General features: G+C 34.6%; 1 protein-coding gene across 1 annotated transcript in view; it reads right to left on the reverse strand.

Annotated features, from left to right (window-relative positions):
- The window catches only part of LOC133185446 (methenyltetrahydrofolate synthase domain-containing protein-like), a 119,371-nt gene that overhangs the window by 78,300 nt on the left and 15,012 nt on the right, over positions 1 to 26,059 (reverse strand). Inside the window, exons 3-5 of the mRNA XM_061320650.1 lie at positions 21,341 to 21,454; positions 21,107 to 21,220; positions 16,066 to 16,156 (exon numbers count right to left, since the gene is read on the reverse strand). Coding sequence (XP_061176634.1) covers positions 16,066 to 16,156; positions 21,107 to 21,220; positions 21,341 to 21,454 — 319 coding nt within the window. The remainder of the gene's footprint in view (positions 1 to 16,065; positions 16,157 to 21,106; positions 21,221 to 21,340; positions 21,455 to 26,059) is intronic.

Here is a 26,059-nt window from a genome sequence, read left to right on the forward strand (position 1 = left end):
AGAACCCCTGACCCTGGGGCAATGAATTTCACAATTTTGGTGCAGTCACCCTTGATAATCATAACTATGTATTCAATTTGTTTAAATAATAACCAGGAGTAGAGAAGTAGATTTTCAAAGAAATTTTGCTTTTTCACTATATAATCAATAGAGCCCCCCCCCCCCCCCAGCACCAGAACCCCTTACCCTGGGGCAATGAATTTCACAATTTTGGCACAGTCACCCTTGCTAATCATAACTATGTATTCAATTTGTTTAAATAATAATCAGGAGTAGAGAAGAAGATTTTCAAAGAAATTTTGCTTTTTCACTATATAATCAATAGAGTCCCCCCCCCCCCAACCTTTTCACCAGAACCCTTGACCCTGGGGGAATGAATTTCACAATTTTGGTAGAGTCACCCTTGCTTATCATAACTATGTATTCAATTTGTTTCAATAATGCCCAGGAGTAGAGAAGAAGATTTTCAAAGAAATAATGCACTTTCACTATATGATCTATATAGCCCCGCCCTAGCACCAGAACCCCTGACCCTGGGGCAATGAATTTCACAATTTTGGTAGAGTCACCCTTGCTTATCATAATTATGTATTCAATATATTTCAGTAATACCAAGGAGTAGAGAAGAAGATTTTCAAAGAAATAATGCACTTTCACTATATGATCTATATAGCCCCGCCCTAGCACCAGAACTCCTGACCCCAGGGCCATGAATTTCACAATTTTGGTAGAGTCACCCTTGCTTATCATAACTATCATTTAATTTGTTTCAATTATACCCAGGAGTAGAGAAGAAGATTTTCAAAGAAATAATGCACTTTAATTATATGATCTATATAGCCCCACCCTAGCACCAGAACCCTTGACCCTGGGGCCATAAATTTCACAATTTTGGTAGAGGGCTCAATGCTTAATACAATCATGCCAACAGTTTGACTGCTTGATGTCCAGGAGTAAAGAAGAAGATTTTTAAAGATTGCATTAATTTTGGTGGTTTTAGCACCACCTTTCAGGCCCCAGGGGGGCAGGGACCATGAAATTCACAAATTTTGTTGAAATTCACACATAAAACACTGAAATTGGTTCAGCGGTTTCAGAGAAGAAGCTGAAAATGTTCAAATGTTAACACATGATGCACGACGACGGACAAAAACAGATAGCAATAGGTCACCTGAGTGATTCAGGTGACCTAATAAATCGGAATTATGTTTAGATATTAGTATTCAACACATACACATCTGTTATCATGTATTCAATTTCACTGAATTTTTTGCAATTAGGGATGGAATACCTTAACTTCTTTACTGCTGATTCAACGTCCAACTTCTCCTGGTAGTTTCTGAATGCCTGACTTTCCCAAAGCTTTGCCTTATATACCCTTTAGCTTGTCCATTCCAGGGGTTGTCTGGTCATTCCACTATTAAAAGTCTTCATGCTTTTTACTCAAATGCCCCTTAACCATTACACCTATATATTCCTATGTAAACCTTGACCCACTGTTGTGGCCCTACCCTATCCCAAAGGGTCATGATTTGAACAAACTTGAATCTACACTACCTGAGGATACTTCTGTATTAATTTGACTAATAATGGGTTAGCTATTCTTGAGAAGAAGATTTTTAAAGATATTTCCTATACATTCCTATGGTAAACTTTGACCCCCCCCCCCCCCCGTTCTGGCCCTGCCCTACCCCCAGGGGTCATGATTGGAACAAAATTCAATCTACACTATCTGAGGATACTTCTATTATAATATGCCTAATCATGGCTTTGCTGTTCTTGAGAAGAAGATTTTTAAAGACATTTCCTATTTATTCCTATATAAATCTTTGACCCCTTCTTGTGGTCCTGCCCTACCCCTTGAGGTTATGACATGAACAAAATTGAATCTAGAGTATGTAATGAAGCTTTCACATAAGTTTCATCTTCTCTTGCCCAGTGGTTTTTGAGAGGATTTTTAAAAAATGCCACCAAATTTTCACGAATTCTTAATTATCTCTCCTTGAAAGAAGGCATGACACTTCTTGTGAACAAACTTTAATCCCCTTCACCCAAGGATGCTTTGTGGCAAGTTTGGTTGAAATTGGCCCAGTGGTTCTTGAGAAGAAGTCGAAAAATATGAAAAGTTTACAGACGACAGACTACAGACGGACGCTGGACACTCTTTGATCAGAAAAGCTCTCTTGAGCCTTCGGCTCAGGTGAGCTAAAAAGATATAGAATAGATTAGATTGCACAGACAGACATATAAGGTGATTTCTATATACCCCACTAAACTGTACTTGCCCCCATTTGTCACTATCACCAATTCTGACTAAACAAATCAATAGTGCGTGTGCACTATAAGAAACCCTATCTCATTCCTTCTCACACTGTCCTCTCTTGTTTTGTGAAGAACATTTGATATACAAAGATAAGTCATTGTTGTCTCTTTATTTATCTAATATTTACAACTCTATCTCCCCATTAAAAACTTGTATTATAAATAATCAAAATTCTTGAGCATTTCTCTTATTCAATTGAGCTTGTTTACAGACATTTGGCAATAAATAAATGTAATATTGTTATTAGTCAATGAAATTGATTCAAGTACTTCAAGTATTAATTTCAAAGCACATGTGATTTGATAAAAAATAATTTGTTGATTTATTGTTAAAAAGACAAATATTGAAATAAAATACTAAGTTTATTATAGTTTTCTAATTTATCATATTCAGATAGAAGTATTGTATCTTGTTCTATGTATCGAGATACATGTCTGCGGGCAGTTTCTTGGAAATAACCCACTCGAGTCACTTCTCTATCGGATGTCAAGTTGCCATATTTCAAATTTCAACAGTCTTCTAGTATGTACATCGTTAGCATCTTAGAAAACACATGTGGGAATTTGTTCACCATCTGAGAGGGTCAGGTGTGAATCACACGTTAATATTAACATCAATCATATTCGTTTCAAGTTTTTAAAAATCCAATAACTACAGCTAGTAATTAGCGCTGTACAACTTAGTATGGAAAGCGACGTATAAAAACGAAAGTACAAAAAGGCCTTGCCCTTGCAAAATTTTTTTTCCAAAATTGACAAGTGCATGGTGTTCCAGATCTAATATACCAGGTACTAGAGATAGAAGAACAGTGATTGGTCAGAATAAAGTGGGGGACTTTTGGAAGTCCTTATAATTATCCACAGCCTAATTATCATACAAATGTATCAGTACCGTAGATAGCCGCAGAAAGCTGGGTATTGTCAACAGTGCCATGCAGCCAATGCCAGTAAAAACAAAAAAACTGCACTGCAGGTCTGAGTTTTACCCAGCAGGGGGCGAAAGCACAGATGTGAGAGGTGTTTACAGGAGTAATTTATAAATAATTAAACATCATTTAATATACAAAATACAATGAACACTTGCCAAGTGTGTAAGGTATTCATTATATGCATATATGTTTTTGTCACTTGCCTAGTGCTACAATTAAGTACACAAAGAGAGACTTGGCAATACAACATGACTATTTCTGCTTGTCACAAACTACAACATGTCCCCTAATCACCCTGGCTCTCTGTGTTCACTTGTTTTACTTTTATCAAATATAAAACAATGTTATGCAGTCTCTTGCCAATTATCACTTTACCTGTAAATAACTAGTTAATTGTCAAACAGGACACCACAGTACATTGGCCCTTTTGCTACATACATAATCTCTATGTCAATCTTTTATATTGCTTTACAGGCAAGAATTTTTATTTTGTTTCTATATATAAAACATTCTTTCTTGTATTCTCAGTCAATCAAATAACATGTTAATTAATGACATATTATCTTAGGGTAGTCTTCTTGTGTGCCAAGTCATACTGAAATCAGACCACAACTGTAGGAGGAGAGTAGCATTTTGAAAGTATTTCAAGGAAATTTCTATTTCTAGTAACCATAGCAACACCATTCCTTGAAATCAAAAACTGCTAAATAGATTTATGTATCTTAGTGTAGTCTACTTGTGTGCCAAGTTATATTGAAATCAGACCAAAACTGTAGGAGGAATAGCGTTTTGAATGTATTTTGCAGAAATTTCTATTTCCAGTAACCATAGTAACACTGTTCATTGAAATCAAAAACCCATACACAGAATTATGCATCTTAGTGTAGTCTACTTGTGTGCCAAGTAATATTGAAATCCAATCAAAACTGTAGGAAGAGTGGCATTTTGAAAGTACTTCAAAAAAATCTATTTTTAGTAACCATGACAACATTCATTGAAATCAAAAACAGATAAAAAGAATTATATATCTTAGAGTAGTCTACTTGCCAAGTTATACTGAAATCAGACCAAAACTGTAGGAGGAGAGTAGCATTTTGAAAGTATTTCAAGGAAATTTCTATTTCTAGTAACCACGGTAACATGGTTCATTTGAAATCAAAAACAGATATTGTAGTCTACTTGTGTGCCAAGTAATATTGAAATCAGACCAAAACTGTAGGGGGAGTAGCGTTTTGAAAGTATTTCATAGAAATTTCTATTTTTAGTAACCATGGCAACACCGTTTCATCAAAATCAAAAACCGATTAATAGAATTATGTACCTTAGTGTAGTCTACTTGTGTGCCAAATTATATTGAAATCAGACCAAAAGTGTAGGAGGAGTAGGGTTTTGAAAGGATTTCGCAGAAGTTTCTATTTTTAGTAACCATGGCAACACCATTCATTGAAATCAAAATTCGATACAAAAAGTTATGTATCTTAGTGAAGTCTTAGTGTAGTCTACTTGTGTGCCAAGTTATATTGAAATCAGACCAAAACTGTAGGAGGAGTAAGGTTTTGAAAGTATTTCCCAGAAATCTTATTTTTAGTAACCCTGGCAACACTGTTCATTGAAATCAAAAACTGATAAAGAGAATTATGTATCTTAGTGTAATCTACTTGTGTGCCAAGTTATAATGAAATCAGACCAAATGTGTAGGAGGAGTAGCATTTTGAAAAATTGTTTACAGATGGACAGACAGACAAATGACACACACCTTACTATCACATAAGCTTTACTGGTCTCTGACCAGTAAAGCGAAAACTAGGTATTTATCACAGGCACCTGACGTTACTTATTTTTCTTTTAATAAAAAAAATATACCCCCTACCTAATAATACACAAGGTACACATCAGGCCCCATCTTAAATTTTCTAGGTCGGTCACATCAACTTTTATTTTCGTCTGAAACTTCCGGCCCCCCTTTAACGATTTCTTGGATTGTTGAAGCAGTAAATCAAGTTTGACATTCTTGGATTGTTGAAGCAGTAAATCAAGTTTGACAAGAGATTTTTAATATTTGCAAGCATGATGCACCCTTTCTGGTTGCACTGTCCGTAAGTTGAGACCTGGAAAGACTGACCACATAGAGAATATGGTTGCAGGGAACTTATTTCACGAAGTTTCAAAAGAAAATACAAGTTGATGGGAGGTAGGGTGTATATTTTTTTTTATTACAAGAAAAATAAGTAAAGTCAGGTGCCTGTGGTATTTATTATAATTTTAGAAATAACTGATCTCTACAGTCTTGGCATTATAAGACCTAAGCTACTGTTGCCTTTTGTACATTCATGTACAGGTTAGACAACAAAACACAAAACTTCAGATCATTGAGCCTTCAGCTCAGGTGAGTTAAAAAATAAAAGTGCCCCGCCACAGCATGATACGCCCATCAAATATTGTTTAACCCTTTCAACACTGTAGACCGATACATCGGTCTGATAAAATTTCATCTTGGAACACGGTAGACCGATTCATTGGTCCCAGACTCAAAACTGAAAGTAAATGTTTATTCTTAGAAATAGAAAGTATTCTCTGAGCAAGAACTTTTGCTATGAATTATTGGTAGATGGATATAAACATCCGCTTACAAGTATGGCAGACCACATGGCGAAAATCACGGAAAAATTAGGAAAATTAGATGAATCTTAAGGTCAGACGATACGTTCCTCAAATATCTGTTTTGTATATCTTTGTATTGTGTGGAAAATATTCAAAATTTTTATCACCTGATGATTTCTAAACTGGTTTCTAATTGTCTTAAGAAAATTGAAACACTAAAAAATGTGTTATTGGCTAATTAAGTTTTTTCCAAAAGGATTTTATAGGAAAAACATCCTCTGGTATCTTGCACAAATGCCTGGTAAGGTACCTCAATATTTTGCGAGTAAACATGTTAAAGTAGCAATACTTCAATGACAAAATCTTAGAAAAAATTATATGTTATTGAGGAATGTATCGTCTGTCCTTAAAGAAAACGAAGAAGAAAGCAAAATATCGGTTAACAACAAAATGTCCGATCTTTCTGGCGATGAAAACTTTAATAAAATCGGGGAATTAGACATTATAGATGTTTCTAGACAACAAAAATATGAGTTTTTAACAATGTTGAGAAATCTTGTCGGAGAAACTTGACTCGGAATCAGACTTTAAAGGCTCTGAAACAGAGGATGTTTTCAATGCCCCAGACTTCTCCCGATGTCCCGAAACACCACTTTTTATCTATTTATTATTATGGACTTATTTTTCAATAAATTCTGACATATTGCATATCATTTTACTCGGAAATAATTTCTCTTTTGAACGTTGGAAAGAACATAAGCGATTTTGAAACTTCATAGCAGCAAATTTATCAAAATATTACATAAGATCAGTTATAAAACATAATTTTTATTTTTATTAGTGCTTTTGACTTGCTAAATAACTTTGAATATATTTAAGGAATGTTTTTAAGTTTTTTGTGATTTATTGGTGTGTAAATCACACAGACTTGTCACGTAGACATATTTCATGAAGCGCGCTATATATAGCGCTTCATGAAAAATATGCCTACGTGCAAGTCTGTGTGATTTACACACCAATAAATCACACAAAACTTAAAAACATTCCTTATATTTACATTTTACAAGTTAAAAAGAACCAGTGATATACTCAATATTTAAATTTCTTGCTGCCCTATACGTCTCTGTAGCCTCATTGTGACGTCACTTTAGTGCGAGTTTCATCGTGTATATTTCTACCCGTGAGTATACACAAAAATGACTTTCAAATCAATTTCACAGTTGGTTTAGTAGAAAAATACAGCAAATGTAAATATATAAATTTGATATCATTTAAAAGAGAAATGTCTCACCTTTCTAATCATGTGTCATTTATTAAAATATTCAAAGAAATAAAGAAGTTATTGTATTTTTTGTGAGGGAAGGTGAAGTGTTCAGTGATGGCCCAAGTTACTCAGTGTACCAGGGCTTGGTTGATAAAAGTCACTCAGTGTTGAAAGAGTTAATTATCACAAACAGTTTAGAGTGCAAGAAAATCAAGTCAGCCTTGGTACAAAGATTTCAATGATTTTTCTATTCCTTATAATGTTTGATGTAAATACGTCTCCTGTGGTGTAGGCATTAATTATAACAAATAATTGAATATTTTATGACTGATTAACAATGCTACGGCCTAATAAAACATCAAAACACATGTTTATTCTTTAGACTATAAAACTGTCATCTTAGTGAGACATGACACTCTGCAATTTATTGTAAAGATATTAAAATTGAAAAATATATATATTATACAATATCAAATTAGTTTTAATTATATTATACAATAACAAATTAGTTTTAATTACCAGTTCGCCTTAGTACTTTTTTACTTTTTCTTACCCATATTTCAAAGTTAAGGCGAAATGGGAACACACCAATTTATTTTGATTTATTTTGAAAGTTAGGCTGGCCAACATGCAAGAACACAATTAGGAGGCTGATTCCTTTACCCAATTCTCAAGAGATATAGATAAGACCTGCTTGATCAGAGATGCTCTACAGAAATGATTGAGACAGCTAACCTTCCTAAATTGACCTCATTAATTAATCTTTAACTGGATGTATGTCCACTCATTACTCCAAAGGGATGATCTGCTTTGTACTCTGCAGTACAATAAATCAAAGGCCTGAAGGGCCTGAGAGTCGACTCGCTCGAGTTTAATGAGCTTTTTCATATAACTGGACATCTTACCTTATATTCAGTTTATATTGCACCTAAAGAGATTGAATATGTATGTTCAATTAAAAAATTAAGGGCTTCAATGCCACCTCACATGGGATTTTTGTAATTTATTTAAAGTCTTGGTTTGTAAATACATAAATAAGACTACATAATGTGACAAAAATTTTGAATAGGGATCTGAATACATCTGCTTAAATTTGAAAGGGTCTCAATATATCCCACACCTCCAAAAGTAAATAAAGGTTAAGGGTTTATCTCCCACCTTTCTAAGTCGACTAAATTATTAAAAACACTTCACTTCAGAATTTTTTAATTATAACTAGAAAACTGACCAGTCAGCAAGGGCCCCGCCGAGGGGTAGAAATATAAGGGTGCAGCTTACAGAATGAGAATTTTAATTGATTACAAAAATTAAAAATATATGAAGAAGAATATGCAATAACAACTGTATTTATAAAATTTCAAGATAATTCCTAAATATCCAACAACCTGTAAAGAGTATACCTGTATTTACATAAGGCAGTAAAAAACATCATATCTATAATAACTCAATTAAATGTATATTTAAACAAGAATAAAGCATGTGTTTTATAAAATGCCAGCCTTCAGTGAATGCAAATATCACCCAGGCTTGACCTTAACTTCAAAATAAACATCAGTTGCAGACAAAGGTTAATTTATCTTAAAGTGACAAATAAAGATAAGCTTGGATAATTTTCTGCCCCAGACAAGATAATTAATCCTAGGGGATTAATTGTACTGCTCTCTCATCCTTTTCTTCCAAGTTTACAATAAGAACTTTTTCAGTAAAGATAGAATGAGTTTATTATCGGACTACCTGTTAAAATTAATAGTACATGTATTCTTGAATTTACATAAGGCAGCAAAAAAACAAAAATGAATCAATAAATAATAAAAAAAAAACATATCTTGATGTATATCTTGTCTTTAGAATTCAATAAAATCATAACTCATTGTGTATTTTACCAAAATAAAGTATGAACATTTTTTAAATCCACATTTCAGAGAATGTAAACATCATTCAGAATTGACCTTAACTTCAAAACAAACTTCATTTGCAGACAGGGGTGTTAATTAATCTCAATTTGACAGAAACAGATAATACTTTGGATTTTCTTCTAGAGGAAAGCTAATTAATCTATGGGACTAGTTGCAGCTTTCATACTTTACAATAGGAACATTCTCAGCAGTTATCTCTCTTTGCCCTGGCATTCATTCTAATGTAAAGTTAAGGAATCTACCCCACCACCCCAGCTCCAAACTAGATAACATAGAGAACCAAACTTAGCATCAAAATATGTATTACTGCTTCTTCAACCAACATACCAAATTTGAACTTAATTGGTCAACTTCAAAAAAAGTTATTAGAAAAAAACAGAAAATTTGTGGACGGAAGAATGACAGACGGACAGATAGACGGACAGACAGACAGATTACTATAGGGCACCCGCAAATCCTTGCGGGGCCCTAATTATCCGACTCTAAATAGATCTCAGTGTTCCATTAAGAAACAAAAAAATACAATAAAGTGAAAAAAGGGGGAGGGAAAATCATGTTAAACAAAAAAAGGAGAAAAAATAACGGTGAAAAAATTTTTAGCTAATAAATATAAGCTACAATCTCTAAGAAACAACCAACAGTAATGGAAAAAAAAAACATTAGACATCTAGGGGTAATTTTTTTTTTTTTAAGATCCGCCTGACTTTATCCATGTATTCACACAGTTTTACTATAATAAGCACTGTGGGATGTGGAGACCAGTCCTTCGTGTGAGACCGTATAAACCGAGGTCCTGTGTCGCAGTAGGTGCTGGCATGAAAAAGATCCCTCACTGCTCAATGGCCGTAAGTGCCGAGTATAGGACAAAATTTGCAGCTCTCCACCGGCAAGTGGTGGCGTCTCCATATGAGTGAAAAATTCTTGAGAGGGACGTTAAACAATATACAAACAAATAAACAAACTATAATAAGCATTATGATTATGTTTATGTTAAGTAACTAATAATCTTATATTTGAAAAAGATGCATATATTTAAAAACCAAGACCAAAGTACCTGTATATAACATCACCATGATTATGTTAGAAAATTTTACATTGTTGGCCTATTTATCGACATTATTGTGTAAAGCAGCACTGCATGCCTGGATTCTAAAAATAAATTTAAGCACACTAGCTGCAGTGGTCAGTGTTATGGAGTAATTAGGTCAATGGTTCACACTGCAAACCTGGATTCTAAAAATAGATTTTTCAAGCACACTAGCTGCAGTAAATGGGTCAATGATAAATAAACTTCAGATGGGAAGATCAGATCCGCCTAACTAATTGCACATATATTCATACGCAGTAATTGTAAATTGTACAGACATTTAATTGAATTTTTCTAGAAAAAATACAAAAGACATAAATAATGTAACAATATGAAATTTTACACTATTTATACCTCTTAAGTTTATGCAATCACTCAAACAAAAGAATTTTTTGCTAGAAATATCATATTTGGCGTATGAATCACCTTGATGAATGAGTGATAATTTTTACAGTTGTGGCAATTTTTACAGCTGTGTTAACAAGGAGTAGCTTGCTCCACGAGCCACTCAAAAATGCATACGAGGGGCATTTCAAAAGTTCTGGCAACTGGTGTGGGGTAAATTATTGAGCATCATTATCATAAATTAAATTATATCAATCCCTCAAAATAGTCTCCATTGACCTGGACACACTTTTTCACTCTTGAAATCCACGTGGAAAATGCTGCCCTATAGTCCTCTTTCAGTATACGCTTCATGGACTTCCGACTGCATGACGACTTTTAAATCGCCGTCCTCGGAGGGTTCTTTGATAACGGCATTCAACCAAAAATCGCATGGAGCTAGGTCAGGACTGTAGGGTGGATGTGGTAAAACGGCAATACCATTTTTCTTTAAATATTTGGTTACTACCGCTGATCTATGGGCAGGTGTGTTGTCATGGAGGAGCTTTATTCCTCTATTACTGGTTGTTGGTCGGGTCGTTTTATAGTGCTCTACGACCTGAGACAAGACATTCTCTGCATAAAATTGACCAGTAACACTGCTGTGTTCTGGAACTGGAACTTGAGCAACAGGGCCTTTAGAATCAAAAAACAAGGCGTACATTACTCACCGGTTTCTGCCTGCAATTTGAGGCCTTGTATCATTTTCACCGATCCAAACTTTATTATTGAGCTTAGTTTCCTGTTCAAAAAAATATATCCATGTTTCATCACCAGTTACAATCTCATTTATTCGCCTTTGGTCACAATCTTCATAAATTGTTAGTAACAGTGAAGCCATTTCTACCCGGATGCGCTTTTGCTCTTCCGAGGGAAGATGCGGCACCCATCTAGCACAGACTTTCCTAAGCTTTAAGTTTTCCTTTAAAATACGAAAAACTGCTGACGAATTAATGTTAGTTAAGTCTGCTATTTCCTCAACTGTATATCTAGCATCATCAGCTACCATATTTTGAACAGCGACGATTTCTTTTTCTCCATATGCACAAACTGGACACCCCGAACGGGGGTCATCTTCAATTAATTTTTTACCCTCTTTAGATTTGAACTACCCATCTTGCTATTGCTCGATATGAAAGAGCATGCTCTCTATATACTACATCTAAATCGGCTTTTATTTCTGTTGCCGTAAAGCCAAGCAATGAGCGAATTTTGCCAATACGCTCTTTGCTCAACAAAAAAATTGTTCTCCTTATCAGTCATTTTTACGCCCAGTATACAGAGTATACCTAATTATGACATCATTTTAGCAGACCTATACATCATTTTGAATGTAAAATGACGTCACTACTAATGCATATTTGCCTAAGCTTTACAGTGGTATCAGAGTCATTTTAATCCGTTACGTAGTTAAAATTTTATATACCAGTTGCCAGAACTTTTGAAATGCCCCTCGTATTTATGTTATTCTGTTGACAACAAAGATTTTTTTTTATTTGTTACAAAGATTTATAAAATAAGAAAAAAATTGTGTAATCTTGATGCAACATTTTTAATAAGGTTACTGCATGACTCTGTAGGGACTATCTACCATATGGCATTTTTTAATACTTGGAGATTTTTTTTTAGATTTAATGACTGGTTTTGAGCTGCATTTCATACAGACAGATGGACACACTGATTCCGAATCCCCCCCCCCCCCCATGTGTAATTAGTTTTAATTATATGACACAATATCAATTTAGTTTTATTAGTTTTAATTATACATTTATTATACAATATCAAATTAGTTTTAATTACTTAACATCAAATTTATTTCGAAAGTTAAGCTAGCCAACAAAAACTGTTTAATCCAACACAAGCAATCCTTTGCCCAATTCCCTAGAGATAAAGATAACATCTACTTGATCAGAGATACTCTACCAGTTATTTTCTCAAACTAAACTCATTAAATTTCTCTAAAATTTGACATGCAATTTTCTGTTAACAAATTTTCACTATATAATCAATAGAGAACCCCTCCCAGCCCCCCCCCCCCCCCCTTCACCAGAACTCCTGATCCTGGGGCCATGAATCTCACAAATTTGGAAGAGGCATTCTTCCTTATCATAACCATGGACTTCCTTTTATGAATTTTCCCTATATAATCAATAGAGCCCCGCCCTAACACCAGAACCCCTGACCCAGGGGCCATGAAATTCACAATTTTGGAAGAGGCAACCATGCTCATCATAACTATGCACTAAGTTAGTTTATTTAAAACCCAAGACCAGAGAAAAAGATTTTCAAAGAATTAATGCATTTTCACTACATAATCAATAGAGCCCCCCCCCCCCTTTTTACCAGAACCCCTGACCCAGGGGCCATGAAATTCATAATTTCTGAAAAGGGAGCCATGTTCACCATAACTATGTTCTTTTAAAGTAGGGATGCACAATTTTATCGGTTTACCGGTAAATCGCGATTGTTCATTGCGTGATACGTATCGTGATACGGAGACTAAAATACCGGTATTTGGTACATAACTATAAATTCCGGAAATTATTCATTTATTTGTTCAAACTATTGAATGACAATTATAGGAAGTGTAAAAAAAGGTTGAAAACAGTTAAACAACGGCATCAAAATATGCTATATATTAAATAAATGAAAATTTAAAAAGTAAAGTTATGTTTTTATAGCATATTTTTAAGAAATATGATGGAAATTCATTTTAAATTGTAGTAAAAATTGTGTGTAAAAATATCACGATTTATTGTGATATTTTTGGGAAAAAAATCATGATATATCACGATACGAAATTTTTGCCGATACCCATCCCTATTTTAAAGTAGTTTATTTAATACCCAGGAGCAGAGAAGATTTTCAATGAATTTATGTATTTTCACTATATAATCAACAGAGCCCCGCCCTAACACCAGAGCCCCTGACCCTTGGGCCATGAAATTCACAATTCTGGAAGAGAGACTCTTGCTCATCATAACTATGTACTTACATAGTTTAATACTCAGGAGCAGAGAAAAAGATTTTCAAAGAATAAATGCATTTTCACTACATAATCAATACAGCCCCCCCCCCTTTTTTACCAGAACTCCTGACCCAGGGGCCATGAATTTCACAATTTTGAAAGAGGCACTCTTGCTCATTATAACTATGTACTTAGTTACTTTATTTAATACCCAGGAGCAGAGAAGAAGATTTTCAAAGATATAATGCACTTTCACTATATGATCTATATAGCCCCATCCTAGCACCAGAACCCCTGACCCTGGGGCCATAAATTTCACAATTTCGGTAGAGGGCTCAATGCTTATTACAATCATGCCAACAGTTTGACTGCTTGATGTCCAGGAGTAAAGAAGAAGATTTTTAAAGATTGCATTAATTTTGGTGGTTTTAGCCCCACCTCTCAGGCCCCAGGGGGGGGGGGGGGGGCAGGGACCATGAAATTCACAATTTTTGTTCCCCTTCACCCATAGATGCTATATGCCAAATTTGGTTGAAATTGGTTGAGCGGTTTCAGAGAAGAAGCTAAAAATGTTCAAATGTTGACGCACATCGCAAGACACTCAACAAAAACGGATAGCAATAGGTCACCTGAGTGACTCAGGTGACCTAAAAATTTATGGCCTAGGTTAAAGTTTTTCAAATGTAGATCAAACTCAAAGGTCAAGGTCAAAGGGTCAAAGTTGTTGGTATCTAAAGGAAGGTCTTCTCGCAAGTAATGCATATGTGAAGTATGAAAACCCTAACACTAACTGTTCAAAAGTTATGGCCAAGTTTAAAATTTCTCAAAATTGAAGTAGGTCAAACTCCAAGGTCAAGGTCAAAAGGTCAAAGATGTTGGTATACAAAGAAAGGTCTTGTCACAAGGAAAACACATGCAAAGTATGAAAGACCTAGCTCAAACTGTTCAAAAGTTATAGCCAAGGTTAAAGTTTTTTCAACAGTAGGTCAAACTCCAAGGTCAAGGTCAAAGGGTCAAAGATGTTGGTATCCAAAGAAAGGCCTTCTCACGAGGAATACACTTGTGAAGTTTAAAAACCCAAGCTTTAAGTGTTCAAAAGTTATGGCCAAGGTTAAAGTCTCATAAAATTTTGCAAAAGTGGGTCAAACTCCAAGGTCAAGGTCAAATATGATGGTTTCCAAAGAAAGGTCTTGTCATAAGGAATGCACATGTGATATATGAAAGCCATAGCTCCAACCAATCAAAAGTTATGGGCAAGGTTAAAGTTTTTGCGGACAAACAGACAGACAGACAGACGGACGGACAGGGCAAAAACTATATGTCCCCGAATCTTCGATTACGGGTACATAAAAAAAAGTATTTTCTTGATTTAAGGTTGTTTTAAAAAGGATACTGCAATACTCTTACATGTTTTGGGATTATGAAATTTAAAAGTTAAAAGATGCAGTTTTTTTTAAAAAAAATTTACTTTAATTAAAGGTCACAGAGACCCTGAAGTAGGGTGTGACACACCTTCTACCTAAGATGCATTAATTGGCCAAATTTAATGATTCTGGTTTTCTAACAGTTTTCTAGTTATGAGCTGGACAGGATTTTTCCATATTTGGCCATAGTATCTTAATTAAAGGTCAGAGCGGCCTACTTTTAATGTGCGACACACCTTCTACCCAAGAAGTATCAGCTGACGAAGTTTGATAATTCTAGGCCTAATATTATTCAAGTTATGAGCCAGACACGAGAAAAGCTAACAGACGAACGGACATGAATGCCACAACATAATATGTCCCATCTTAAGATGGGCATATAACAATGGGGTGGGACACTTTGAGAGGGGCAGGCAGGAACATAGGGAATTATGGTATAAAATTTCATTGCAAAAGCTCAAAAGATTTAGATATTGCCTGGCAACGAAAGTGTTACAAACAGAGAGAATGTATGAATTTATGACCTTGACCTTTGAACTTTTGAAATCAAATTCGATATGGGTCTTCTTTAGGCTACATTGAGTTGTGGTATAAAATTTCATTGCAAAAGCTCAAAGGCTTCTCAAGATATCACAAAGAAATTAAAGTTTTGAAAACAGACAGAATTATGACTTTATGACCTTAACCTTTGTTTTTTGACCTCAAAAGCTTTAGGTGATAGGGAGTAGTGGTAAGCTTTAGGTGATAAGGAGTAGTGGTGATGTAAAATTTCATTGCAAAAGCTCAAAGGCTTCTCAAGATATCATCCCGAAACAAAGTTTTACAGACAGACAGAAATACAGACAGCTAGACAGACCGATGGATGGATGTAAGGACGTATGGACTGATGGATGGACAGACCCAAATTAATATCCCACACTTTAAGTGAAAATGGGGGACAGAAATGAATAAGAATTTACTGCAAATATGTACACTGAACATTATGTCCTTATTAACATGATTAACTATGAAATTTCACAAAATTCTGTGGAGCGGTTTTAGAACAAGAAGAGGACTGACAGATTGACTAAAGGGTCAAAAACATTATACCCTCCACAACTTGTTGCATAGGGTATAATAACTGGTATCACTTGTGCATGATTATTTACTGTTTACATCCCCCTTTCTAACCTTCTTTGGACACAGCTACAGATCCAATAACAACCAAATCCACCTTGACCTTGGCCTCTAATCCAATAGGAACGCTGTATTCCTTCAAACCCTGAAATGTTGATACTGTTTTTCAGTTTCTGAAACAATTTGTTCAAACTAACTTTTAGTATATATCAATAGTAACAATGATGGAGATAGGTTTCAGCATGGTATTGTACACAGAATTCTATGGCAATGTACCATTAACAGTACTATACTGACAGTCATTTCCCTTTCTAATAATTCTATATAACTTGGTAAATGAAGGTACATAATTTGCAATTTGTTGGAACCAAAATATCTTTGCTAAAACTTGCATCTTGGTTTGTACAATTATTTTGAGCTAAAGAAGTGGATATTTTTGAAGTATTGCAAAATGTACAGAATATCGTGTGATGTGCAAAATCAAGCATGAAATAATGCATTCATTTTCTTGAAAATGTATAATAACTATAAGCTCAGTCCTGTAAATTTAAAGAGTATCATAGAAAACTCTTTGGCCTCATTTTATTACAAATTAAAAGGACAAAAGGCCCAAGGGCCAGCATGCTCACATAAGTCAACTTACTTCTGCTGTACTTTAAAGGTGCTTGGACACCGATTTGAAGTTAATATTTTCTCAAATTTTCTGTATAATTTCATGACTTATACATGTATGTTGCTATAGCATTTCATACTAAAATATAATAAAAATCTTACTTCAACTCGAAGTTATTAAAACTTCGAATTTCTGGACGCGTTGGATTGACACATCCTTGCGCTTTCACATATTTTAATTTTATTCTTAATACTTAAGTGGCAATTTTGTTGTGTATTAATGAAAAATATTAAAACTATAACCCAGAAAATTCAGAGTAGAAATGTTCTAAAGCAAAACCCACTCACAGTATTGTAAGTCCGTGCTCAGTGGTGTGTGCAGAGTTTAACAATTGAACACACCCACAGAATCGTAAACATTAACAATAACAGAGCTCGTGCCCTGTTTACAAAAACAGTTTACGTTTCATGGGTGTGTTCAATTTGTTAAACTCTGTACACATCACAGAGCAAGGACTGAAAATATTGGTGAGTTGGTTTTGCTTTCAAACATTTCTACTCTGAATTTTCTGGATTAAAGATGTAAAATTTTTCATTAATACATAACAAAATCGCTTCTTTTCTTAAATATTAAGGATTAAGTTAAAATTTGTGTAAGTGCAAAGATGTGTTATTCAAGCGCGTCCTGGAATTTGTAGTTCCAATAATTTCCAAATAAAATAAGTTTTTAATTATATTTTTGTGTGAAATGCTATTGCAATAAATAAGTCATGATATTATACAGAAAATTTGAGAAAATATTAAGTTCAAATCTGTGTCTAAGCACTTATAAGGCATTCAATGTATGACAGACAATGTAGAAGAATGAAATAGTATGACATATTTTCTCATTTTGAGTGTTCGGAGGCTTTTATTTCAAAGTTTCATAAAGTTTTGACAAAACATATTTGAATAATGTAGGATTTTCAATTCAAAACCCTGCTGTTGGAAACAGTGAACAGTGAATGGGGGTGTTACATCATAAAAAGAATTCTGTTACTTAATCTCACTTTCAGGCTGTAATTTTACTTTAGACAGTGCTCCAAGTCACACTAGTCTTCCTAAAAATGTTTCTGGTCGCCATTTCAATATTTCCAGTTGCCATCAACAAATATTTCACTCACCATGATGAAAAGATTTTGTTAAGAACACTAGTAAAACAAGGAACAAACACCTATATATGTACAAAAACAGAGATCTTTATTTCTGTGTGCCCAATTCCCCAGATAACACCTGTTTGATCAGAGACGTCCTAACAGCTTCCCACACTGAACTCATTAATTAATCTTTAACTAGATGCATGTCCACTCAATTTACTTCCAAGGGACAAATGGATTTATGCTAACTGTTTTGTAATTCACTGTGTACAATAGAAAAGTCATATCTAAGTCATTCTGTTGAAAAAGAAGAATTTTTTCTTTTAATTTGTTTCAAAGCCTTATATAAGAAAAAAAAAAAAAAAGAAATGTGTAATCTTGATACAACATTTTTTAATAAGGTTACTGCATGACTCTTGGATTTGTAGGGACTATCTATCAAAAAACTTCGTGATTTTATTTTCAGCTTTAATGAGTAGTTTAAAGCTGCAGTTCACTTTTTTGTACAGATATACCAACCGGCAGTTCTAGATTCTATGTCTCAAACCTACATAAACCCAAAATGACTAAGTCAACAAAAATGAAAAAAAAAACCAGAACTGTCCAAAAGGGACAAATACCCCCCGCTGGGTTTTTCCGAGAAGGTACCAAATCACTAATGTTTTCTTGATGTGAAAGGTGCATGTTTACAATTTGCTTAAACATTTTACTCATTATATTTTTTTAATGAATGAAACTAAGGTGCAGCCTAATAAAACATCAATGCTAATAATTACAGTGTTTTTTATTACATTGAAAAAATAGTTTGCAACTATCTGTCATCTTTGTGAGACATGACACTCTGCAAATTGATTGTTGAAAAAAAAAATATCATAATTAATTACACAAAATCAAATTGATCTTAATACCTTTATATGAAACTCACTTTAAAAATAAAAGGCTGGTTCCAGTAACTGTAACTATGTATTTTGACAGACATAAATTACAATTAAGAGACTTAGACAACAGAGATCTTTATTTCTTTCTGCCCAATTCCAAGGAGATATAGATAAGACCTGCTTTATCAGAGATGCCCTAACAGCTTCCCACACTGAACTCATTAATTCTTTAACTGGATGCATGTCCACTCATTACTCCCAAGGGACAAATGGATTTACATTATCTGCTGTGTAATGTAAAAACTGTTTTTAATACTTTGTGATTTTTTTTTTTTTAGTTCTAATGATAGTTTTAAGCTGTAGTTCACATTTTTGTACAGATGTTCTCTAGATTCTATGTCTCAAACCTTAGACATGAACCTGAAATGACTTAGTCAATAAAAATGAAAAAAAGAACACCTGTAAAATGCAGAAAAATTACCAAATAATGTTGAAAATACCAGGTGCACATCTTCATATGGTAAATAATAAATGTACAAATTTTCATACAAATCTATGCAATAGTCTCTGGGAACAGATCTGGACAAAACCACATAAATATGAAAAAATCACCTGTAAAATGCAAAACAATTATCCAATCATGATGAAAATACCAGGTGCACACCTTCATATGGCAAATAATAAGTGTACAAATTTTCAGACAAATCCTTGCAACAGTTTCCAAGAAATGGTCCGGACAAAATCTCGTCTACAGACAGATGGACAGACGGACAGACAGATGGACATGCCGATTCCAATATACCCCCCTAAACTTCGTTTGCATGGGGTATAAAAAAACATACCTGTAAAATGCGGAAAAATTATCCAATAATAATGAAAATAGCAGATGCACGCTTTCATATGGGAATAATGAGTGTACAAATTTTCGGACAAATCTATGCAATAGTCTCTGAGAAAAGGTCCGGACAAAATCATGTAATAAACAAATAAACATAGGTAATCAGAGATTACAGAGCTCACCTCAACGAATGTTGTCTTTAAGTAAGGCAAAGTCCCACACTAAACTAATAATCTAGGAGTGTGCATGCCTAGATGCAACATTTATGCAATTTTGGTCTGATAGGGCTTGCAGTTACTTGGGAATAGACTTATCTGAAAACTTAAAACTAGTCACTCATCCATAAAATGTAAGTCAAATCCAGCATCCGAAGCAAGTTTTGAGATTGTTCATCCCTTGATGCATCATCCATGCAAGTTTGGTTCAGATAGGCCTTATAGTTTACTTGGAAATGAGACCTGCTCCAAAAACTTTAATCTGGTTACTCATCCGGAAAATGTAGGTCAGATCCAGCATCTGAAGGAAGTCCAGTAGTGTGAATCCTTATAGATGTATCATCCATGCAAGTTTGGTCAATATAGGGTTTATAGTTACTTGGAAATGACATCTGCTCCAAAAACTTTAACTTGGTTACTCATCCAGAAAATATAGGTCAGATCCAGCATCCGAAGCAAGTCCAGTAGTGTACATCCTTAGATGTATCATCCATGCAAGTTTGGTCAATATAGGGTTTATAAATACTTGGAAATGACATCTGCTCCAAAAACTTTAACCTGGTCACTCATCCGGAAAATATAGGTCAAATTCAGCATCCTAAGCAAGTCCAGTAGTGTGCATCCTTAAATGTATCATCCATGCAAGTTTGGTCAATATAGGGCTTTTAGTTACTTGGAAATGAGACCTGCTCCAAAAACTTTAACCTGCTCCAAAAACATTAACCTGGTCATTCTTTAGCTGAAATTGCAGCATCTGAAATCTTGACTGGTACAATGAAATACACTAGAAGCATCCTTCATGCATCTCTGACTAATATATCCATAGAAGTACTTGAAAAGAAAACTGCTCCAAATACCTTAACCTGGGACGCCAACGCCGAGGGTATTACATAAGCTCCCCCAATTTCATTGAGGTGAGCTAAAAATGAAAAAACACCCGTAAAATGCAGGTCCAGACAAAATCTCGTCTACAGACAGAGGGACAGACAGACATGGTCCAATATACCCCCCTAAACCTTGTTTGCGGGGGTATAATAATTTTTACTTTTATTTTTGAGAAAACTTGGGAATGATATTGAATTGCAGGGAATTGCCAAAACCTAGCTATTTATTTTTTTCATGCGGTACCAACCTGTGACCGAGGCATGTTACCTGGCCAGCTGTGCACGTTCAAACGAGAAGTGATTTCCTACCCTGAATTCACACCTTTAAAAAAGGGGTAATCAGCATGTACCGAATAAAAAGAGCGGCTAGTGAATCTTGCTACTTCTGGGCATATATATATAATTTTTGGTGAGGAAAAAAGGACATGGCGCCTCTAAAAAGGGGCATGGCACTGCTCCATGCTAGTTTGCTTTAGATTTAACACTATATACAAAGTTTGATAGGGAGTAGTGGTAAGCTCTAATTTTTTACCTGTGAAGTGGAGCAGTAACGTAGAATCTCTTTTCCACATCCTTGCGGAGGCAACAATTTGTTGAACAGTCCATGGCGCAATCGAGGAGTTGGTACCAAAAGGGTCTTTTCAGCCTTTGTATAAGAAATCAAGTGACCTAACTACTTTTAGAGACAATGAAAATTTGTAAAGATTCATTATAAATGTGAGGATCTAGTTAGTTTTGTCTTTCAGAATAGCAGCAATACATATACCTCCATTGTAAGAAATCGAGCATTTTCCTGTGGTTTATCTGGGTTAATCTTAACAGTCTGTGCTCTCTTAAATGCATCAAGTTCTGTTAGCTTCTCAGCAGCTGTGGCAGCTCCCTACAAACAGGTAATAAAATTATACTGCATTCATTTTTTGGGTTCTTAATAGCAATCTTTGCCTCTTACAATAAATTTAATAAAGTTCTCCCACCATCAGAGTGACATGCCAAAGGCAAAATGAACAATACAGTGTGCGAAATAAACGCCTGTCCGATGGTCCGAATCTATCTCAAATTAAATTGGGCTACCCCGATCCGAATTGAAACAGACCGAATTGTCTATCCCAATTTTGGCCATGGGTAAAATGAGATTGAAAAAGAATGACCATTTCGTATTTTTAACATGTAATTATAAACAAAATAATTGTGAAAAAATAATTTAATACAGACCCTGAAACGTGCTACTACCCCAAAAAAGCGTGTGACTTTCGTGCGCTTTTCGTTTCGTGCAAACCGTGTAGCGTTTCGTGTAAACCGTGCAGCGTTTCGTGTAAGCTCCAAAGCGTTTCCTGCAAACTGTGTAGTGAGCGTGTGAGAAGCGTGTGAGAAACGTGCAACTTTCGTGTAAGAACCGTGTGAGAAACGTGCGACTTTCGTGCAAGAATTGTGTGAGAAATGTGTAGGAGTCATTCGGAAGTCATTTTATTTTAATGGCTATTGATGGATCAACATGTCATTGTATTGTTTGTAACCAATATTATTCGGATATATCATACCGTTGGTATTTTAAGAGAAAAAAATACAGAAACAACAAAATAAAATTACTCGGTAATGTATTACATGTTTGTTTGATTTTCTTTCTTTCTTTTATTTATATAAAGATGGAAAGAAAATGTGTTCAAAGTAATAAATTATACGCACATCAATTCTAAGGTATTTGATTCAATACAATCTTTTAAAGGGAGCAATATTGAACATTTTTTAAAAAGAAAATTCATCAGGAATCCGGTCTTGTCCTTTTCATTCATTTGAATCTCTTCACCATTTTACAATCAAGGTATACAGAGATTACAAGAACATGTGGGTGATTAATGCAAAATAATAGATTGATAAGACAGGTGTGAAAAATAAAATACAAAGTTTAGTGCACTGCTATAAATATATATGGGAATTCTAGGCCTAGGAGCACAATATTTTTTTTCTTTATACATGAACATAATTTTCTTATATAACAAGATTGTGATACAAATAATTTTGAAACAATGAGTCATTTATAGTCTTTTTATGCATAAAATTGGTTGATTGATAATTTCTTATAAATGAAACACAATTCACATGCGTCGGCAAATACAGGGTTAAATATTCCGGGGGGGGGGGGGGGGGGGGGGGTTCAAATGAAAACATAAACTTTGAGTTTTTGTTGTTAATAAATTTTTATAGATAATTGTCTTTTACAAAAAAAAATTATTGCTTTTTTTCGGGGTGCGCCCAATGCAGCCCTTAAAAATATATTGGAATCTTCTTTACACTTCCGACACTCTTCTAACGACTGTGATCAAGGTCATTTCCAACAGCGATCACGGGCTCCGCGTGCCGAGAACTGAAAACTTGTTCTGCTACATGTATTATCTTTTGTCAATCATGGCTAAGATAACACCCGACAATAAAGATCGTGTACAAAGCGTGTGAGAAACGTGTACAAAGCGTTTCGTGCAGGCTTTCGTGTAAACCGTGCAGCCTTTCGTGCAAAGCGTTTCGTGTAAACCGTGTAGCGTTTCCTGCAGACCATGTAGCGTTTCGTGTAAACCATGCAGCGTTTCGTGTAAACCGTGTAGCGATCGTGTACTGTTCATGCAACGTGCGTGTGGGGTAGTAGCACGTTTCAGGGTCTGTACTTTTATATTTTACACATGGTAAAAGAACTGTTGTTAAATCTCTTTACTTATTAATTTATAACATTATGCATCTTTCGATGAATTAGCGGTGTACTAGTTTTACCCATTGCTTGCTGTTTGTGTATATCAGGCATGCTATAAATCCCGACTGTGGGAAGCATGGCATTAAAACACAAACTGAATAAACAAAAATACAACCAAAAAAAATTGAAAATAAAATAATGAATCCGAAAAAAGGGAAAGCTATAAAGATGAAATTAGAGTTTGTGTCTTCCACAAATATTAGCTAGTCTGCAGAGTGAAGTTCATATACGATGAGTCTGAATAATTGTACAGATTTTTGGGTGTGAAATGCATGAACACTGCATGATTATATTTAATTTTCACTAGATAATAATGAAAATATTTAGCAGATACTTCAATAAGAATATAAATGAATAAATTAAAAAAATATATATTAACAATAACAAGTGCAGATTTTTTTCAAGTTTACTTTCTTTGGACAGTCCCATTTGTCTATGGTCTATCCCAATTTAAAATGAGATAGTCCAATGGGCCATTTCATTCTCCAGATTAGTTTCGCACACTGCCAATAGATGGTCTGGATGCATGCTTCTCCAGAAATACTTTAAAGCCATGCAGGCATTTTTTTTTCATCTTAGATATTGTAAATCAACTATTATTACTGACAATGTTTATTCGTAGTCTGAAATCCATGTGCAACTATTGATTTTTGCTACAGTGCTAAGAAAAATTCTACATACATTAACAATAGACAGTTTGCAGAGAGAAATATTGCTGAGTAAAAGAAGGTTGTGATCGAAGCCCACAAATTATCTCTGAAATTGTAAATAACTGTAAATTTGCAAAATTAAAATGCAACTTAAAGAAAAGTGAGGTCAAGGTCACAGGAAAGTGCAAATCAAAAACTTTTGATGCAGTTAAATAGCTGTTGCTAATACCTATCAGCATATGAAGTTTGATAAAAATGTCTAGAATGGTTTATTTAAAACTGTGCTAAACACTAATTTAACAAGAGGCCCATGGGCCACATCGCTCACCTGAGCACACTGGTTAGGAAGAAGCAGAAATTGGTTCAGTCTTGAAAAGTTTTAAAGGGGGGGGGGGGGGGGGGGACTTAAATTTACACTACCTCAGGATGCTTCTTTATCAGTTAATATTACTAATCATGGCTTTGCTGCTCTTAAACAGAAGAATTTTAAAGATTTTTTCCCTATGTATTCCTATGTAAAACTCTGATTGCTCATTGTGGCCCCACTCTACCCACCATAAATTTGAACAAATTTAAATCTACACTACCTGAGAATGCTTCTATAATAATATGACTAATCATGGCTTTGCTGTTCTTGAGCAAAAGATTTTTTCAAGATAATTCCTATATATTCTTATGCAAAACTATGACCCTCTGTTGTGCCTCTTTGACTTTGACCCTCGTTTATTTCGCTCTTACCCTTAAGGTTTTCCATCCTCTATCCTTAAATGTCCATCACACGCATAATACTCTGATATTAATTTAAAGCATTTTACAGTAGAAAAGGATTTACCAAGAGAAAGTTTCAAAAATGTAATTAACTAAGCAGTAAGTACTTAACAATGATTGCATTGAAGTCTATGGAGCAATTTTTTAAAAATAAAAATTCAATAATGAAAATATCAATAAATACTGTAGTGGAAAAATGCACTAAAACACATTAGAAATAGAATGACAATTTAAAACAATTTTTTTAACCAAATAAGTTTCTTAAAATTGATCTTTTTAAAGGTAACTCTTGATGGCTCAAACTTTGATTTCTCGAAGTTCTTGATGGCTCGAAGTGAGTCTCCAGTCCTGAAATTTCCCCCTATATAACTAAGCAAATTTACTCTTGATTTCTCGAACTCTTGATCTCTCGAAACCCTTGATCCCTCGAAGTCAAAATGCAGTCCCGCTATGCATATTCTATTAGAATTTATCCACGATACCTCGAAGTGGATATTTGTATACAAGGTTATATAATTAGCACCTTTACCTGGACATTTAATTGGCCCCAAGAAGAAGATGCGGGCCTCGAGGATGTTTATCTGTTTATTCAGGTGACACTTATGATGCAAAGTGATAATTGATTGTATATATGTTTAGTTATTAATATATGTAATCTGATGTGTCGTATGATGCAAAGAAATGAAGAACTTCATCTTGATTTATAATTTATCATATTTTGCCTATTTGCTATTAAAATAATTATCATCGGCTGTCTTACAATAATTTAGAGATGCAGTGTCAGTGAAAAGAAGTAGTCGATTAAAAGACGGAACACTAATTTAATTTTATTTCGAGTCAGGGTCAAAATTAAAAGAAATATGATAAAGCAGAAACAGCCTCAATGTCAATATGACTGAATGCTCTATTGATAACACCCACCTGTCTGTCACGCTCGGGTTAACTGTGTTCCTGTGATCAACAAATAAAGCGCGATAATTATACGAAGTGTATGTATGGCTTACCTTGATTTTAATTATGCAAGCCAAAGGTAGTGTGTATTAGTCCAATGCATACGTGTGGATGACACGTTGTTTTGTGGTTTGGGTACGTTTATCTTGATAATCGCTATTTAATGCTATGTGAAATATGCGCGCATACATAGTTTATGCATATGAAAGTCAAAATTATAAACATCGAAGTAAAACAAAATTCTGTAATTTAATGCAATTAGAATTTATTTTTCTCATATGAGCGTGCAGAATTTACAGTCGTCCGTACACACCATCATGTGAGTGTGTGTCGCAGTGAAAACTTGTGCTGTAGTGCCCTGTGATTCAGTGTTGTT

Source organism: Saccostrea echinata, unplaced genomic scaffold (genome assembly GCF_033153115.1).
Source record: "Saccostrea echinata isolate AGI-Se365-2 ecotype Australia unplaced genomic scaffold, CSIRO_AGI_Sech_v1 ptg000001l, whole genome shotgun sequence".
Lineage (NCBI taxonomy): Eukaryota > Metazoa > Mollusca > Bivalvia > Ostreida > Ostreidae > Saccostrea > Saccostrea echinata.